Genomic DNA, 20,607 nt, shown 5'->3' on the forward strand with positions numbered 1-20,607 from the left:
AAATAGCGCTTATGTACATACATACAGCTGAGATTCTCATGGAAAATAAAAACGAGGATTTAATTATCCTCAAACAAGGTATTACATCCAATTTGGTTTACATGAACGGGAGGATATAAGCGTGGAGATAGTTGTGTTTAATCTACACCTTACTTGGAAGTCACTGATGGGTTTACATTGTTCTGTACAGTTCTGTTTTATGTACATCCAACGTGTTTACTTATTTTTTTTTGTAGTCCATCCCTTCAGCTTTGTTCAGCTCTTTTTTTATGGGAGTTAAAAGAAATTCAAACAAGTGACGGTCATTATGAAGGACACGAAGGTCATAAAATAAAATTGTGAACTTTTTATGATATTTTCTTCTGCTTGCTTGAATGTAAATTGAAGCTTTTTAGTGCTTGCTGATGTTGAAAAATCTGGGCTTTTGGGGGTTTATTGACTGGAATTGAACTGATTTTGAGGATTTTGGTAATCCAGAAGTAAGAATAGGAACTATAAGTTTCGGGTTTACCCAATGGTGGCGGATAGAAAAGTCAACCCGGACAGACGAAAAGTGCACTCAGAGTGCACTCACTATGCATAGTGCACTCACTTTGAAAGTACCATCACTACATATATCAGAGTGATGAGGCTACTTGACCGCAATGATGGCACTTTTTGATGGTACTTTGATGGTAGTTGCATGCAACATGAACGGGACCTCATGTTGCGCGCAACGAGTGCACTCTGAGTACACTCTTTAAGTACCATCATGAGGTTACTTTATGAGTGCACTCTGAGTACAGTTTTTGGGGGTCATGTGAGGATACTTTTTGATTTTTTGTGATGGCACTTTGAGTGCACTCTGAGTACACTCTTTAAGTACCATCATGAGGTTACTTTATGAGTACACTCTGAGTACAGTTTTTGGGGTTCATGTGAGGATACTTTTTGATTTTTTGTGATGGCACTTTGAGTGCACTCTGAGTACACTCTTTAAGTACCATCATGAGGTCACTTTATGAGTGCACTCTGAGTACAGTTTTTGGGGGTCATGTGAGGATACTTTTTTGATTTTTTGTGATGGCACTTTGAGTGCACTCTGAGTACACTCTTTAAGTACCATCATGAGGTCACTTTATGAGTGCACTCTGAGTACAGTTTTTGGGGGTCATGTGAGGATACTTTTTGATTTTTTGTGATGGCACTTTGAGTGCACTCTGAGTACACTCTTAAGGTGCTCTGAAATGTGATGTGACATGAGACATTTTTTGAGAAATGTCATGTTGCATCATAAACTTGAGCATGCTCAGAGCACACTCAGAAGCATGCTCAACGAGTGTACTCAAAATACACTCACTGAGTATGCTTAGAGTGTACTCACTAAGGATGCATAAAAATGCCATATTTAAAAAAAATTAATTAATTTTATTTTACTATGGGAGGAAACTTTTTTAATTATATTATATTTGTACTATTAGAAAATGTTTTTGTAATTAATTCTGTTTAATTAATATTCTGAAAAACCAAAGTTAGAAAATTTCGCTTTTACCTGGATTCGAACCCATGACCGCTTCGTTGATTATCTACTAAGATTTACGCCGTAATTATTACTCCACAAATATTCTGAAAAAACCAAAGTTAGAAAAATTTTGCTTTTACCTGGGTTCGAACCTGTGACCGCTCCGTTGCTATATGAGACCATCGCTTTAACCATTGCTACACCGCTGCATTTTACCTATTAATTTATGTTTGGCTAAAAGCATATATTAATGTTATGTATTTTACCGATAAATTTTAGGAGTTTATTGGTTATTTTTTTTAAGTGTTACACTTAAGGGTATCGATTATTTGGGTTTTTAGAATTTCATGAAATCATGAAAAATAGTAATTTTTTTGCCAACGCTTTCAAGACAAAGGTGAGAAACCCTGGAAAATTGCGATTTTCTACCTTAAAACTCTTAATTTAATGTAAAAATTCATGGAAAATTGTGATTTTTAGCGCATTTTTGAAACTTGTTTTAATTTAGAAAAACTTAATAAGACACTTTGTTCGGCTGTTCGGGCGAAGAAAAACTTTTAAATTAGATATCGTAGAGAGCTCGCAATGTTTTCAAAATATCAGTTCCATTGTTTTATTGGCCGCAAAGTATTTTAAAACTCTTAAAACAATCTCAATACGATAATTAATGAATTTTATATTTCAGTACAAAATGTAAACAAACTTTTGCAAGAAAGCTTTTAGGTCTGGAAATGACCTGGATCTTGTTTTTTTAGGTCTGAAAGTGACCTGGATCTTACTGGATCTTGTTTTTTAGGCCTGGAAGTGACCTGGATCTTACTGGATCTTGTTATTTAGGTCTGGAAGTGACCTGGATCTTACTTGATCTTGTTTTTTTAGGTCTGAAAGTGACCTGGATCTTACTGGATCTTGTTTTTTAGGTCTGGAAGTGACCTGGATTTTTCTTTTTGGTCTAAAAGTGACTTATTAAAAAATTACTGATCGCTGGGACAAAAATGCGACAAAAAATGCGCTTAAGTTATATTGCCACTTTCATATTGCCAATATGCCAATGTTCACAAAAAATATATATTGTGACAATCATGTTCCTATGTGGAGCTTAGGTTACAACAGAAGGCTTTCCATCTGACTCTGTCTCTGTCACCTTATTTGTACAAATTCTCTGTCCGCACGTCGAGTTGACTTTCTTTCATTACTGTGTAACAAACGTGTGTTTCTGTCCCAGCAATGACATTTTTCTTTCGAAGATTATGTCCTATCCAGCCGTCCACCAAATCCTGAGAATCCTTCTATAGCAGTTATTGACGAATACTTGCAGTTTGCGATTGACTTCATTTGTCACAAACCATGTCTCATCATAATTTGATCAATGCACGATCTATAGGGCCTAAATCCCGCTTGTTCGTTCCTTAACCACGTCTTTATTGGAACCATTATCCTTTGCATTGACATAAACATTTTACTCACTACTGACAAGGCGATTCCTCTTCAATTTCCACAGCTACTTAGATCTCCTTTCTTAGCGAGCTTTACGATAAGATTTTCTATCCAATCCTCTGAGTACTGCTCCAGAGTAGCTCCTCCTTGGAACCAGATCTCGTCAAACAGTAGCTTGAGCATCTTTGTCATGGGATTTGCATCCACTTTAAGGACCTCACCAGGAATTGCATCAACACCTGCGGCCTTGCCATTCTTCAGTCTCTTTACTGCCTCAAAAATTTCTTTCATGCTTGGGGATTCCGTTCTAATCGGTAAATATGGAGGATTGTCAATTGCTTCAACAACTATTCCATCTCTTTGGATATTAAGCACTTCTTCCTTAAACCTAGCAATCTGTTCATCGAGGGTGACCAAGACTTTTCCCTCTTTTGATTTGATTAGCGCCTGTTTTCTTGCCGACTGTCCACCAAGCTCTTTGATAGTGTCATACCGGTCCTTCATATTATCACAATCAGAAGCAGCTTGCGCTTTTTTAGCCAAGACATACAACTCTTTCCTTAGGTCAATTGTCTTCTAGGTACTCTCTTGGATATATTCCTCACTTTTCTTTCTGCTTGTTCCTAAGACAGCTTCGCAGGTGTTCAATGTGCTGTCTCTAATGTGCCTCCATTTGTTTTCAATCGTGCTGGCATTGAGAGAAATTGCTTAGAATGACTTAAATAACATGGCATTCACTAGAAACGGCATGCTAATGATTTTGTCGCTTTATTAAAGTTCACTCAAAATCTGCAGAAAAACCCGAGTGTACAAAGAGCGTGCTCCATCGTTTTACGTGCTACCTTAGCATGCTAAACTGAGCACATCGCTGAGCATGTAGAACATTTTGGAAAAATCTATGAAAAGTGTCCACCTGAAAACACCTTTTACACAGTGTAACTCCGAAAAAAATAACCAAAAAACTTTTAAAAATTAATCAGTTAAATGCATAACATTTATATATGCTTTTAGCCAAATAAAAATTATTATGTTAAATACAGCGGTGGAGTAATGGTTAAGGCGATAGTATCAGATAGCAACGGAGCGGTCACGGGTTCAAATCTAGGTAAAAGCAAAAATTTTCTAACTTTGATTTTTAGATTATTAATTAAACAGAATTTTATTACAAAAACAGATTTCTAATAATACAAATATTTAAAGAATTGTAAAAATAAATAATTTTTTTAAATTTTGCATTTTTATGAATCCTTAGTGAGTACACTCTAAGTATACTCAGTGAGTGTATTTTGAGTACACTCGTTGAGCATGCTTCTGAGTGTGCTCTGAGCATGCTCAAGTTTATGATGCAACATGACATTTTTCAAAAAATGTCTCATGTCACACCACATATCATAGAATGCTCACATGACCACAAAAAACTGTACTCAGAGTGCACTCATAAAGTGGCCTTATAAAGTTCACTCAAAATCTGAAGAAAAAGAACAATCAGACTGCATTCATTAAGATATTTAAAATTTTTTTCCCAAATTCTACATGAGAAACTGTACTCAGAGTACGGTTTCTAGGATATCCAGAAAGTGTACTTAATAGATTCATAGAAAGTGTACTCTGAGTGCACTTTCTGTGGACTAAAAAAAACTGACTTCAAAATTATAGTAGAAATTGTACTCAGAGTACGGTTTCTAGGATATCCAGAAAGTGTACTCAATAGATTCATAGAGAGTGTACTCTGAGTGTACTTTCTGTGGACTACAAAAAACTGGCTTCAAAATTTTAGTAGAAACTGTACTCAGAGTACGGTTTCTAAGGTATTCAGAAAGTGCACTCAATAGATTCATAGAGAGTGTACTCTGAGTGTACTTTCTGTGGACTACAAAAAACTGACTTCAAAATTTCAGTAAAAACTGTACTCAGAGTACGGTTTCTAGGGTATCCAGAAAATGTACTCAATAGATTCATAGAGAGTGTACTCTGAGTGTACTTTCTGTGGACTACAAAAAACTGACTTCAAAATTTTAGTAGAAATTGTACTCAGAGTACGGTTTCTAGGGTATCCAGAAAATGTACTCAATAGATTCATAGAGAGTGTACTCTGAGTGTACTTTCTGTGGACTACAAAAAACTGACTTCAAAATTTTAGTAGAAATTGTACTCAGAGTACGGTTTCTAGGGTATCCAGAAAATGTACTCAATAGATTCATAGAGAGTGTACTCTGAGTGTACTTTCTGTGGACTACAAAAAACTGACTTCAAAATTTCAGTAAAAACTGTACTCAGAGTACGGTTTCTAGGGTATCCAGAAAATGTACTCAATAGATTCATAGAGAGTGTACTCTGAGTGTACTTTCTGTGGACTACAAAAAACTGACTTCAAAATTTTAGTAGAAATTGTACTCAGAGTACGGTTTCTAGGGTATCCAGAAAGTACACTCAATAGATTCATAGAGAGTGTACTCTGAGTGTACTTTCTGTGGACTACAAAAAACTGACTTCAAAATTTCAGTAAAAACTGTACTCAGAGTACGGTTTCTAGGGTATCCAGAAAATGTACTCAATAGATTCATAGAGAGTGTACTCTGAGTGTACTTTCTGTGGACTACAAAAAACTGACTTCAAAATTTCAGTAAAAACTGTACTCAGAGTACGGTTTCTAGGGTATCCAGAAAATGTACTCAATAGATTCATAGAGAGTGTACTCTGAGTGTACTTTCTGTGGACTACAAAAAACTGACTTCAAAATTTTAGTAGAAATTGTACTCAGAGTACGGTTTCTAGGGTATCCAGAAAGTACACTCAATAGATTCATAGAGAGTGTACTCTGAGTGGACTTTCTGTGGACTACAAAAAACTGACTTCAAAATTTTAGTAGAAATTGTACTCAGAGTACGGTTTCTAGGGTATCCAGAAAGTACACTCAATAGATTCATAGAGAGTGTACTCTGAGTGTACTTTCTGTGGACTACAAAAACTGACTTCAAAATTTCAGTAAAAACTGTACTCAGAGTACGGTTTCTAGGGTATCCAGAAAATGTACGCAATAGATTCATAGAGAGTGTACTCTGAGTGTACTTTCTGTGGACGACAAAAAACTGACTTCAAAATTTCAGTAGAAATTGTACTCAGAGTACGGTTTCTAAGGTATTCAGAAAGTGCACTCAAATTTTGAACAAAGAGTGTACTCTGAGTGCAGTTTTTGAATCTAATGCGACAAATCCAAAATGTTGTACAACATGAGTGCACTCAGACTGCACTCTGAGTGCACTCTTTGTAAAGATGGCACTGTGATGGCAGTTGTGAGTGTACTCGCAAGTGCCATCACTACAGTGAGTGCACTCTTCGTGTGTCCGGGCAACGTTACAACAAATATTTTTTTGAAAAAAATTTTGTTACAAATTTGCATCAAAAATTTTTGATTTTAAAATATTTTTGACCGTTATTTTGAAGATAAATAAATTCAGTTATTTTGTGACGCAAATTCATTTCTTTTATGAATTTGACGACAGTGACGACTAAATAAACAGTGTCAATTTCAATTGCAACTATTTCAATTGGTAAAACATCATTAATTTATCATTTTCATTTGATTAAAAACGGTTTTTGAAAATTCAAATGCTTTGTTCTACAAATTTAGTACTTGTGTTCTACGTTTGTTCTAAGTATAAGGCCCTTTGTTCTAAGTATAAGGCCCTAAAAAATTCTCTCCGCCACCATTGGGGGTTTACCTAAGAGTTTGAAAATCATTTTCTAAAGCTTCCTGAGCAGCACAGCATTAATTGACAGGGTACTGCTTTGGACCAGCAGGTCATGTAGATCCCTAAAAGGCAAATGTCATGCTTTTTAGTCCACTTCAATACCTAAAATTGGTCTCTCAGCGTGTTGTATAACGGGAGGGGATGTCAGGTGATGGGAGGGAAAGGAAAAGACGTTGAGGGTTTAGTCATAAAGACCAGCATATCTGCATCTGTAGTTGATACCAGCAAAAACTCAAATTTTTAGGAATAAATTCATCAGTTTCCCAAATTACCTTCAATTTTGCACATTCAGCAACAATCCACCAATTTCTCTACATAACCTTATCAAACATCAATTCCCCATACCCAATAAATTTCCAATAAATCTTCAACTCACCGATACGCCCAGGAATTGCGTTGAATTCATTGCTGCATAAATTTCATCAGCAATCTCCTTATCCGTATATGTGAAATCCTTTAGCGATTTCTTTTTCGCCTTTAAACGTTCCATTGTTTTATTAAATGCAAATGCGACACTCCATACGGCATCATATGCAAGCGGCGCCTCCTGATAGCCCTCGGGATATCTCTGATTTTCTATATCATATGTTTTCGATAAAACTTTATTGAGTCGTATTCTGAAATTAGAAATAAAGAAAAACAAAAAATGTGAGTGAATGGAAATAAATTGACATGACATGTGAATGGAAATCACAGTTGACATGTAAAGCTGTAAAAATCATAAAAATGGGAGACGACAATGGAGACAAAAATTAATGTAACGGCAACGATAATTGTGTTTGGGCGGAACTAGAATGATAATTGTGTGATTTTTGTAGTAATTGGCGATGGAGTTGAAATGAAAGGCTTTGTAGGATATTAAAGGCAATGAGGATCGGCTATTTAATTGTCAGTTACAGACATTTTCTTAAAAACAAAAGAGTTCATTAATTAGGCATTTTTGAAGGCATTGACGACGGCTGTGACTAAAGGTCTTGTTATATTTTGATCTAAAGCTCAAAAATCTGTGTTTTGGCACTGCTTCTTGAATTTGTGAATCGGAAGGCATTTGATATACGCAAATAGGGCTATTTGGATGCTGTTCTTTTCATCAAACACATAGGCATTGTATACAGGCTTTGTGATGATTCAACAGATCATCGATTGATCAAACTCTTTATTCTAGCCTCTTATTAAGCTTCGAAATCCGCAGTGGACAAAAGCTGTTAGAACTAGGGATTAACTAGCCTTTAACAAGGAAAAATGTATTTTTGTCCACTTGGGAACTAATGCCTAAAACAGACGGTCTTTTTTTTTTTATACGAAATCCTAAATAAAACTGAGCAATTTAAATCCAAAACTCAAGTCAACTTCGAGCTCTGGAGCTCATTTTTTTGAAATTGATATGGTACGGTGTACCTGCATCAATTTGGTATTCTAGATTCAACATGGCGTAGAACAGTTCTGCAAGAATGTCAGTTAGATGTCAAAAACAGAGAATTTATGCACACTTTATGATGTGACTAGCAATAGAGTCAAATGGAAGACCCTTTATAATAACCTAGGCACCAAATCGGAGCATGATTCCAGCCAATAACTAAGTATTCTTGATTCATATAGAATGTCAGACATCGAACTTGTTCAATGAACATTCACTGTACCATTCCACAACCAAAGAGATCATCTTCAGTTCCAACCAAAAAACCCAAAGACTTTCACGTTCCATACACAAAAAAAATGTCGTAAGTGGGCTAAAGGCAAGCAACAACAAAAAAAGAGTCAAAGATGAGCACATGAAAAAAATATTTCAAGAGGAATAATATAAAAGTTAATGGATCGAAAAGCGTTTTAACGTCGTTGATTCCTCTATCGTCTCCACCTCCACAACCATTACTCCCTTTTATCCTGTCGTATTTTTTTTTCTTTTCTTCTTTTTTTCCATCCTTTTTACAGCAAATAAATTTTTATCTTTCGCAATAGCATTATTTCAACATAAAAGGACCGATTGCTTCTAGGATTTTTTTTTCGTACTCTTTCTGTTGCCTCAACTCGATCCATTCTTTGTTCTTCTTCTTGTGTATACTTATAAACGTAAAATAAATACATTTAGCTGGTTGTATCCAACTGATTCGTTTATATTTTTTTCTTACTTATTCGCCTCCTTATTTCTTCCATTTAAAGGGATAGTCGTTTTGAAGAATTATGGGGTGAAGATGGAAAATAATGTGTGGATAGTTTTTAAAGTATAGTCTGGTGAATTGAAAATTGTTAGTTGTACTAAGATAAATCTTGGATAAATCTCTGGCTATGTCAAGAAAGTGCTTTATGCTTGACAGAGTTTCTTAATTGATGCTTTAAAGTTCTTTTCTTTAATGGATCGAGAGCAAGATGCATGAATTCTTGGTGGATATACTGAATTCTTCTTGGTCTTTATACTTTTAAATATATTTAAAGTCAGCAATGAAGGATCTAGTCCTGTAAGCAGCTGGGAAAAAATTTTCAGGAAAATCAAGCCTTAAATTGCCATTTTTCAATTGGAATTGAGAGAAATTCTGTCAGATTTGGGTATTTTCTACGGTTTTCTTATACATTTTTGAAGAATTCGTTCAAAATTCCGAAGTAACTACCTGGAATAGGAAGAAGCTAGGGATCGTTGTATTCAAAGTGTATAATGCTCATTTATGGATCATCTCAACGAATTTAAGGACTATCCTGAGATGGTCTTCAAATGAGGGTTTTCAATACCCGAAAGGCAGTATCCATGGGTTAACGTGATTTTAGCTTCAAGTCTGATTCGGCAAAAATCAAGACCCGTACTGAAGCCACACAGACTTGGAGACACTATTTTCCTACTTTTTCGCACCGTGTGCATTTTAGGATTTAGTTGATCAAGGATAATCTTAGATATTCAGATGAAAAGCCTTCTGTTGTAGCTTAAGCTTCATAAAGTAACATGGTTGCAGTAAGTAAGTCAGTAATTAAGTAAGTAAGTAAGTAAGTAAGTAATCTTGGATATTCGAACTTTCTAAGGATGTGACTATCAAAAATGTAAATCTTATGGTATCCTTTGGTCTTGGTTTGAATCAATCAGGTTCAAACCATGCACATTCTAATAACATTCTTCCAGATCCCATCAAGATCCTAACTATGCACACCTTGTAATATCTCCTAATGTCTCTTCCACTACAACTATTCCATCTCTTCTGCCCGCTATCTTAAACACAGACTTAATTTTTTCTATCTGTCGTCATGACACGAATCCTACATGATAGAACCCATTTTAAAAACGAGATAAGACGAAAGAAAACACTCTGCACAAGCTTCTACACAACATGTTAATCCTAAAACAATTAGAGAAAAATATAAGGATTTAAAATGAGAAGAAAAAAAAAAGTTTGAGTCGCAATTTTTCTCAGAACACCTGAGCTTGGAGCTAGAAATTCTCAGAAGTTGAATAAAAAAAATGTTTAAATTGAATAATAAAGTACAGAAAGCTTGACGTGGGACTAGAAATGAACAACAAGATGAGTGCTTTGCAGGAGATTTATAAAGTGTTGGCAGGCACTTAAATGAATTGAATTTTGATGAAAATGTGTCTATTTGGATACTGAAGACCAAAGCTTGAAATTGACTATTTTGTAGAAAATTCCAGTCGACTTCGAGCTTTGCTGAACCCGAATGGACACAAATTTATTAGAATTAGTCATCAACTGGACATTAACTTGCCATCAACTAGTTATAACATGTTTTTGCCTACTCCGGAAGACTCTAGAAGCAGAAACTACTTGCAGTTAAGAGTCCGGTAATCAGCAAAATTAGAATTGAGGCAAATGTGTCTTTGGAGAGCACAAGGCATATAAATGATGAAAAATCCAACTGCAAACTAGTGTGAATTGACCTAGAGTCAGATTCGGGAAATCCGACCTCAGCCTAGATTTTTGCTGATCTGATTCTAGAAATTTTGCCTTTTATACGGCATATGCCGTCTGAGGAAGGAGTCTGTTTATAGAGACAGTGTGGCTCTTATTATTGGCAATTGACAAAGGCCAGTCAGCGATAGAGCCAGTTGATCAGAACGTCTAGCAAAATAAGTAAGTTAGCATGCCTTATTGGATACTTTAAAGGCAAACTTCTCATCTTCTACGACATGTTGCCCTTTCAAGCTATTAACACATGAATTTCACTGACTTCATAATTTATCAAGACATTTAAAATCAGCCATTAAACTCCTTCTCAGGATGATTGACATTCAAACAATAAATGAGCACCTTAAGCCAACCTAAGCAATATTCATGACAGCACACGGGTTTGTAATATCAATAAATCTCATAAACCTCCTCTACATTTTCTATTTCAGTATTTTCAATGCCATTAATTACTCTTTAATACCTCAATTAAAAATATTGTTGCAAGGCATCATTCACTGCTTCCTACGCCCAAAAATACATAATTCTTTATCGTAAACTGAAACAATTTTTCAACCCGCCCACAATCAATCAATAAACTTTTCCATGAAAAAGCACTTAACCTTCACTTTAACCTTTAACTTTTTTTCAGTTGCTCTTTAAAGTTTAAATGCCGTTGGGAAAGCCTCAAATGATTTTTAAAGGTCATTGAGCTCGTCAAATATTTTCTCAGTACAGTCTTTAAATTCTTAAATTTTTCAACACATGCTTTCTATCCACAAAAGTAATGCCAGACAAGAATTTTGCTCTCGGTTGACTTATGCTGTGCAACATTGTCGCATGCCACATTCAAGTAAAAAAAAAAGGAAAAACAGTCAGACGGGAACAGAATCATTCTACCGAAAGTAAAAATTTAAGCTTGACGACAGCAGTAAAAAAATGGGAATTTTGTCGAGCGAATAAAAAAATGGGGATAAAAACCGCATTGTGGGTCAATTCCGCAAATGATGTCAATTCTGGTTTTGTCTGAATAGTGCAAGTTGGTTAATCGATTCCATCATGGAAAGAAGCTGTCAATAAAGACAGTGGCACTTGGAATCTGGAATTCGTAAGCGGTAACCAGATTTAGAGCTAGTTTCAGGGGACATCTGTGGGAGGTCATGGATCACAATTGATTTATACGGTCAGTAAAGTAAGTAAAGCAAATCGATCCAAAATCTGACCCAGGCCGGAATGAGGATGAGGCCTATCAAATCTGGTCATCAAGCCAAGTCAGAATCTGGCACGTCAGTCTGGTGCTTGATTTTGGATCAATCAGCTGACTAGTGCTACTCGACTTGCTTCTCACTGAATCATACAGCTGTAGAATGTCAGATGACTTGGCATGACCAAAATTGGTCGGTCTGGGGTCGGATTCTTGATCAATTTACCGACATTCTGGTCGCAATATTCAACTTTCAATTGAATCACACTGCCCTAAAATGTCACAAGAATTCGAATCCAAAACTCCAACAATTGACGTCATTTACAAACAATCCCCAAAACACAGAACCGAACATATGTTAATAGCAGCATCATCATCATAGCAGATAGAATAATCATACTAACCTAAAATCCTCTGATGACATTCCGGAAACTGTCTTTTCATTATTCTGATTCCACATAATTGCCTCGGTTGTGAGATGCCCTTCGGCCGCTCGTCTCATCTCATCTCGCGTACACGAAATATTTTCACTTTGAAGGTTCTGTTCGAACCAATTGTCTTCGTACCATCCTGAAATTAAATAAAAAAAGGAAGAAATGAGTTAGAGATTTAATTTGAGAGATAATCAAGTTAAGAATGGAACTGGCAACAAATAGAAAGTTTTTTGAGATTTTTTCCTTTCCCGTCCATCTTTTGGCTTTGAATCTTTTTCTTAATTTGACATGAAATCATTATGAGGAGATGACAAAGATTTGCTTTAATCTTATCTTCATCTCATTATCCTTCGTTCTGCTCTTTCTTCCATCCTAATTAGGATCAAAAAAAGTCTATTCGTTACTCTTTCTTGGACTTTTTTTCCTTAAAGTTTCCATCTCTCTTCTTTTTCATCACAATTGCTTTACTTTTTATCCCTGTATTATCAATATTTTGTTGGACTCTTGAGCTGAGATTTGAGTGATAATTTTTACTTTTTTTGTCGTGGATTGCTGCGATTTTGTCGTGATGTCATTTTAATGGTTTTTTTTTTTTGAAATTGAGGAACATTCGTACCCGAGTGACTCTTAGATGGGAGTGCCTTTTCGTTTCGACGGACCCTAACCTTTATTCTAGTTATTTGTCTATCTACCCGAGCGACTTAAATGAAGTCCGCCAAAGCTCTTTTATTAACACCTAATGTAAGCTACCTGTATTTTGCAATTGTTTGAATGTCACACAGCTACATGAAGGTCAAAGTCAGATGTTAATCCTGTTTGAAAATTTTAGAAAGTAGTCCAGAGCTGGAGGATGTGGCTCGGTATGATCATGCGTTGAATCATGGCTATATTAGGCACAAATCTTTGGATTTCGGTACTTGGGTTCTTGTACAAATAGTAAAATCTCAAATAATTGCCATCTTAATTGGCAATACATCATTATTCGTACATAGAATAAGTCGCCACCACGGCGACGAGGTGGCAGTATACTTGGAACTAAGTGGCAGCAACTTGGCATATCCGGTTGTTTTTATTGGTCGACAACATTTTAGTTTGTGCTGATCGGGTTAGATCCAGAGTATTGATCTATTAATCCCATGCCATGCCATGCCAATTCCCATGCTTTCCCAAAAAATGCGCATTAACATCCCCCCTATCTCCATATCAAATTCCTTCCTTACTCAACTTCAACTTTCATCTCTTTATCAGTTCGTAAACTCATTATATTGATGAAAAGAAAAGCAAAAAAAAGGATTCAGAACAAAGCATAAAAAGAAGAAAGCAGAAAGAAATTAAAAATCTTATCACGAATCTCGTGCTTCACTTTTTCTCTCCCCATTACTTGTTATTTTTTTTTTTGTCGATGAATTTCAAACTTAAACATCAACTTTTTTTCTTCCATGTCTACTCATTCTTATGGTTGTTTGATGAAAAATAGAATATTCAATTTTTTGTTGGATTTTTGGAATATTTGAGAAGTATTTTTATTATCGATTGGAATTGGTTTGGTGATGATGTAATAAATCTTAATTTTATAGGTAGTTTATTGAGAGAATCTAGGGGAGGAACATTGAAGATTGGGGTCAAAATTAAGGTGAATTTAGTTATGAAACCAAATAGCACAATGCGGAAAATTTAATATTTTGTAGCAAAATTGAGCCAAAATCAGCAAAAGTCACGTTGTCGTTACAAAGAGGCTATATGTTGTAGTTGTACGTCAATATGAACACCTTTTCGTATTGCTTAGTATTTCCCGAAGTCTGGATTTTGACAAATTCTCGAGACTTCAAGACAGTTTCTCGAAATCGACAACGCTCAAGACCGAGACCAAGAAATCTTGGTCTCAGTACCGATAATCTTTCCTAGCAATCATAATGTGCTGCTCAGGAAATTTGGATTAAGATTGAAATAAGAATGAAATTTTGAATTGGTAGACTTAGGAATGTTTATGAGAGACTTTTTTGGACTAATCCTGAATTTTATGGCCTAGTTAGAATCTATATCTGATATATTTCTTAATTAAAGGAATATCCTTAAGAATTCATTAACTGGAAGGCACACGAAGCATAAAAAAGAAAAATTCAATTCTAGGCTTTCGTGACTCTGATCTTTAATCAGATTCGGTAAAATCCAGTGAATCTGAATCAGTGATTCTTGCTTGAGTCCTGATTTCATCAAATTTTGGAGCAAAACTCAGTTAAGCCTGAGTTAAACTGGTCAAGCTTCTGATTTTTCACAATTTTCATTCCATGTGTTTTCTTGGATGCTTGTAAATTCAAAGAGTAGACGTTCTTTGCTCAACATAAATGAAACTAAGCGAACCTCGTCCCAGTTGCTTGAGTTTTTAGTCAGAGGAATGTACTGATCATGGGGTTACATACAATTCAATCACGGGATGGAAGCCCTACATGTATCACGCCAATATGTGTGAAATTAGATACAAAAATTAATAAACATCCATAATTCATATTCCCAACAAACTTTTCCTTATTTCATCCAATTTTTATCAAATATTAATTTACAATTTAATCTTTTTTCACGCTTCCATTCCCCAAAAAAAAAAATCACATAAAAAAATGTGTCAAGAGGAAGAAAGCTCAAAACGTGCGTGGGTGTAACATGTTGAGATAAATTTAATGACAATCATGAAATTCATATTATTGAGGTAGGCAGATTGAATCGTAAAATTTTTTTTTGGTAATTTATGAATGTAATGAGCAAATTGCGCAATTTCATTTCTCATTCATTATCGTTTTGTGGGTAGACATTTTCTAAAAAAAACGAACTTTATGTCTGAATTTATTGCTGACGGAATTTATTGGCTTAATAATTTTCAATATTAGTAGATGAAATTGGCATATCCTCAAGCATCAAGTCATGACATTTTTGGTGATGAAATTTTATGTAAGTTTGTGATGTTGTGCAGCATAAAACATGACTATGGATGATTATAGATTCGAAAGGTTCTGAGATTATGTTTACCAAAAATATTGCCATTTAGCAGGCAAATGACCGTTAAATTAAGGTTTTTTCTTTATATTGGTAAGCAATGAATGGAACTCAAGTGGGCATTATCAAATGGTATGAGATAGATTTTTTGATAGACAAGTGGGAGTCGACTTGCTGAGGCTATTGCGAAACATGTTTTAGAAAGTAATGCATTGATTTTTTATATTTTCATGGGGCGTTTTGATGCTCAAGTGGTTGAGATTTAAGGACGTAAGATTTTTTCTATCTCTTGAATTATTAAAGTTTATTGACTGGAAATTGCTGGAAATCGAAGACGATCTAGGATGATAGACTTTTTGGCTTGTGAATCTGGCTTTAAAAGGTTTCTGGATGTTGTTGTACTTTTGGAATAGGAAGGATGGTTTAGATTTGAGTATGATGCACAAAAAGAGAAAGGGAAGGTGAGAGGATATGATGTATTATAGGAAACAGACAAAGATTATACAGAGTCTGACATAGAAGCTTTCACAGCCTTCAAACAAGTAATTTTCTTCCATTTTTAAGGTATTTTGAGCATCTAACAGCACAATTCGGCAAATAGCAATTTTTTGTCTTAAAAATGGATTGAAAGCAGCAGTCACGATTCTTTCAGGCGACATATCAGGGCGCAATATAGAGACTCCATACTCTAGTCGACTGTTTCATACCAAATCCGAGTCGACATCGAGCTCTGAAGCCTAGTTTGCATCAATTTTACACAAATTTCCAACTTATCTCCTGAAATATTAATGAAATATTCACAAACTTGTCGATCCTTCATCACATATTATTTCAAATTAGGTCAAATTTTAGAACAAATCTTCCAGAATCCATCAATACCTATACACCTCCTCAAAAATTATCTCGATAAAATTTTTTACAATTCCCCATTTACGATACCACAACATTATGGTACGTACAAAGTACGATATGTTTCCGATATTGCAAAAATATTTTTATTATACATATTTTTTTACTTCCAACATAAAGACGAAGAACGTCTTCTTGATATTTTATTATTCTCCATTCCATTGATATCACATCATACATTAAATATTGTTATTTATTGTTATAGATTTTTTTTTACTTTATATCGTATCTTGTGGAACATTTTAATACATTGCATACGTGTGTATATCTTCATATATTGTGCATATATGTATTCCTTCCTTCCTATCAAATGATTTATTGAGCATTTTCTTTCTTCACTTGTCTTCCTTTTGTGCATGTGAAGATAAATATAAATTTTTATTATTATTCGTAATTTCAATATGATCATAATCAGAGAGTGAAGCTATGGATGTTCTGTTTTGGAGGTTATGTATAATCATATTGAAATTATGAGTAGATAACTGAGCTTAAAGTTGACTTGAATTTATTGAACCCTATTGCGATCGAGTCTATTCGGGAACATTTGGGTGGCATATCTGACAAAATCCAAAATCGTCATCAGTTTACGTCCTTTAATCCTAAAAAGCAGAAGTTAATCGATCACAAATCAAGCAACAAGGTCGTGTGACTTTGGCATGATTTAAACCGAATCCGACATCAATTTAGAGCTACGCCGCTCTGATGCCGGATTTTGGATTGATTATCGGATTAGTGCAATTCTGGGGATGATGTGTCCATTCTCTAACAACTGTGCTATGTCACTTGAAAGAATTATTAAACTTCTCTTCATTTCATTGACAATCCCAAGTATAAAAATTCTAAAAACATCCAAACTACTCGTTTTAACTAAATTCTAAATGCCATTTTCGAATCTATTCAAACAGCCACGACTTTGATATTTTAAAATAAATTCAAGAATTTAAAAAATTTTGCTCAATATTTGACGTCATTGAGAAGAGTAACGAGAATATTCTCGGAAAAAGCTCATCAATAATTTATAAATTCTTTATGACATGACGACAATAGCGAATGTTTAGCATTGACGTTACAATATTCTCCCCAATTTTATGTGTAGGAATTTCATAATAAATATCATAACTAAATTCTCCATATTCACCAATTTATATTTAATGGTGGAATATATATTTCATGATTTAAGTGGAATCTCTCTTTTAATGGTCGATATTGATCGAGTATTAATCCTTGAAATAAATTTCCTCTCTTTATGTGCAAAGCATTTACGTACGAACGTCGGCAAAAAAAAAATTGAAAGGAATTTAATACAAAATTCCAATTTCAAAGCATTGCGGTTGCCATTATATCCATTCCTATATTTAAAATGTTGATCGATCAGCAACTTACCGATAAAGAACGATACATATGAACGTCCATAAAGCTGTTGCTTATACATTTCGCATAACACTCGACGAGCTGCAACTACGTAAAAAAGGCCAACAATAATTCTCGCATCTTGACGTCTTAAATTTCGTACAGCATCCGTTGGATCTGATAAAAATGATTGTCGTGTAACTATTTCTATTCCCGCTTCCTTACAACGATTCTCTAAATCTTCTACGGTTGATATAAAAACTTCTTCGGCTTGCTGCAATATTGCAATTTTCGACCAGCCGAATTTTTGCATTAATTTAATTCTAGTTGGATTGTGAACAGTGGCAGATGGATGTGTTCGAAATAATGTTGGAAATCGACTACGATCTGATAAGGCAGGACTTGAAGCACCATAACATAACTGTGTGAGAGAAAAATATTAGAGGATGGAGATTGTTAGTTAATGATTTAAATATGTAATTTATTGGCAGAGTTGTGGTGCTGTACATAGTTGGAATTCCTTGATAGACAATAGAGGCACTTATTGTAACTTGATGCGATGGCTGTCCAATGCAAGGTTGCGCGATTTCTGTTAGGATATGGACGACATTTAAGGATGTATACCTATCAGGATCTGACTTTAGGTTCATCAAGTTGTGCATATTTCCATATAAATTGGATATTTTAAAAGAATGCAACATTTGGTCAAAACTCAGAAGTATAATTAGGATAGACCGGGATAGATCAAGGGAGACCGTAAAGATCAAGGTAGACCGGAATAGATCAAGGTAGACCGGGATAGATCAAGATAGACCGGGATAGATCAAGGTAGACCAGGATAGATCAAGGTAAACCAAAGGAGACTTAGTTCATATCCCTGCTAGCTTAGTCTTTATTCTAGTTGTCGGAGACGTGGTAAAAGATATTTATTGGAGTTGGGTACGTCATGGCTTAGAGTACCACAAATAGTTTAATATTGAGGACATGTCCTTTAGGTTTGAAAAAAGGAACAGCCATGAGGTAGAGTATGCCGAGTAGATATTGCAATACAGTAATTGACATTCATGTCTTTCAAGGTATTGGATTGAACTCATTATTGGTATTGAAATCCCTATATCCGAGCATCCAAACCCCTAAATGTCAAACTCTATTAAATTCCCATAAAATCATCGATTTAATTACTTGTTGTAAGCACACAACTCTGCATAATAAATATCATTATAATATTCCCAATATAATACTTACTACTACTAAATTCCACATTTTAGCAGCTTCCGCTACTGTTGTACACACAGTACTGCAGCCCGCTAATAACATTAACTTTTGGGGCTTATGATATAAAAGGTCATACATAACACTAGCACCAAGACCCGGCTCACACTGAAAATAGACGAAAAAAAAAGATAATGAAAAAGTTAGTAATTAATTAATAATTAATTTTTATTAATTAGTCAATTAAGTGCGAGAGCGTCAGAAGGAATTTGCTGTATTCATACTGGACGGACATTTAAGCAGATGAGTAAATAGTTTATATCGATGATGAATGTGAGGCGAGAAACGGAAACAATTTCTTTTTTATTGTCAAGAGCTTTGTAAGCTCGTTATTTTCGCATAAACTTTTCCAACCATTTCCTCCTCTAGAGAATGTGCATGTAACTTTTTTTGCGGCATGATAAAAATAGCTGAAATTAATTTAATTGAAATTGATTCATGATAAAAGTTTGATAGTGAGGAGGGGGAGTGAGGGGCTTTTGTGTAATTATATTGAATTGATTGGATAATTATAGAGTTGGAGATTGTTAAGGTAAATGCAACTTAATTAGAGAGGAGAATGATATAAATATGGATTGAGTCAATAAGTTCAAAGATGGACTAAAATTCATATTCCAAGTGGCACAGAAAGCAAAAAGCATTTTTTGCTGTAAAAAGAGTCGAAATCAGCTGTTATGATTCTGTCTGAGCAACATTGTGTCTTGCCGTTAGAACGACTACGTAGATACGTCTCTGCGAGTGCGTTGTGTAATTTGGGTACATTTTGAAAAACTGATCATCAAAATGCTGGACATGAGAAAATTACAATATGATCACTAGAACACTGTTAATTTGCTTTATTACGGTTTTTAATTCCGGGATTAAATTGTATGCAATCTTGAGATAATTTCAGTTCATTTGAATCCCGTGATTCAGTACATTTTAATAGGTTACAGCAAAGAACTTGCATTTTAGATGCACAGATTTACAGTTTTCGGCTGTACATTATAGCTCGTCATATGCTGCGGACCTGTATATTTGGACGAACCCATCATTTTAACCCCATAAAAGGATTCTATGCATTGAAAAGCATAGAATTCGCCGCATTGTGCCTAGTTTCATGGAAGGATGCTGTCGGTAGAGATGGTAATGCAATCAGCATTGTTTATCGACAAGCTGTAATTGGTCAGCTTCAAATGCAAACTAATGAGAGACCGTGGATCACAATTGATTAGTACGACCAGCGAGTACAAGTAACAAGTAAGTGTCGCTTGTACGACTATCCCACTATCCCAAATTGTACACTTATGAGCACTCTATGACTGTTAAATAGCACCATAAACTCCCACTCCAAATCATCAAGAGAGTATCCCCTCCCACAACACAACCTCTCATAACTGAACAACACCTCAATTTTCAAACTTTATATCCCAACAGCACACGAGAGTAGCATATTGCATGCAAATTTTCATTAACATTACTTCCAAAGTACACATCACAAAAAAAAGAGCTAGTCATAATCAGAAAAACACTCGCTTGTTTTTTATAACTTTAGCATTTTGCCAACCCGATGAAAAGCAGTAAAGTTAGAAAAAATTACAGGAATTACCAATTACCATAGCGTACCGTAAATTATCCTTTCATAACATTCAATTTTCTCCTTCGGGCATTATTTGTGTTTTTTTCGGGAAAAAATGTTGGAAAAATGCAACAAAAAAAAGTTAGTTGCTTCTTTTAACTTCTTTTTATTTTATTAACTTCCCCTGGCAATTTTTCTAATTACGAAGCACTCCATTAAGGTTTGTTTGCTTTTCAATTTTTTTTTCTTTCTCATGTAAAGAAAATAAGAGGAAGTGAGAGAATCTTTTCTGCAAAGGATTGCTTTATTCTTGTAAGT

At 34.9% G+C, this 20,607-nt stretch overlaps 1 protein-coding gene across 4 annotated transcripts in view; it reads right to left on the bottom strand.

Annotated features, from left to right (window-relative positions):
• Positions 1-20,607, bottom strand: part of GABA-B-R1 (gamma-aminobutyric acid type B receptor subunit 1) — a 264,953-nt gene that overhangs the window by 54,319 nt on the left and 190,027 nt on the right. For all 4 annotated transcript variants that reach the window (XR_011544131.1, XR_011544132.1, XM_070636303.1 and 1 more), the window contains exons 4-7: positions 18,705-18,839; positions 17,493-17,880; positions 12,183-12,348; positions 7,067-7,307 (exon numbers count right to left, since the gene is read on the bottom strand). Coding sequence is in view for 2 of the 4 variants with exons in the window: in XM_070636303.1 (XP_070492404.1) it covers positions 7,067-7,307; positions 12,183-12,348; positions 17,493-17,880; positions 18,705-18,839 (930 nt within the window). In the remaining 2 variants the exon portion in view is untranslated. The remainder of the gene's footprint in view (positions 1-7,066; positions 7,308-12,182; positions 12,349-17,492; positions 17,881-18,704; positions 18,840-20,607) is intronic.

The sequence above is a fragment of the Chironomus tepperi genome, unplaced genomic scaffold (assembly GCF_022539635.2).
Source record: "Chironomus tepperi strain 1889 unplaced genomic scaffold, CSIRO-AGI_Ctep_v1 contig_123, whole genome shotgun sequence".
NCBI lineage: Eukaryota > Metazoa > Arthropoda > Insecta > Diptera > Chironomidae > Chironomus > Chironomus tepperi.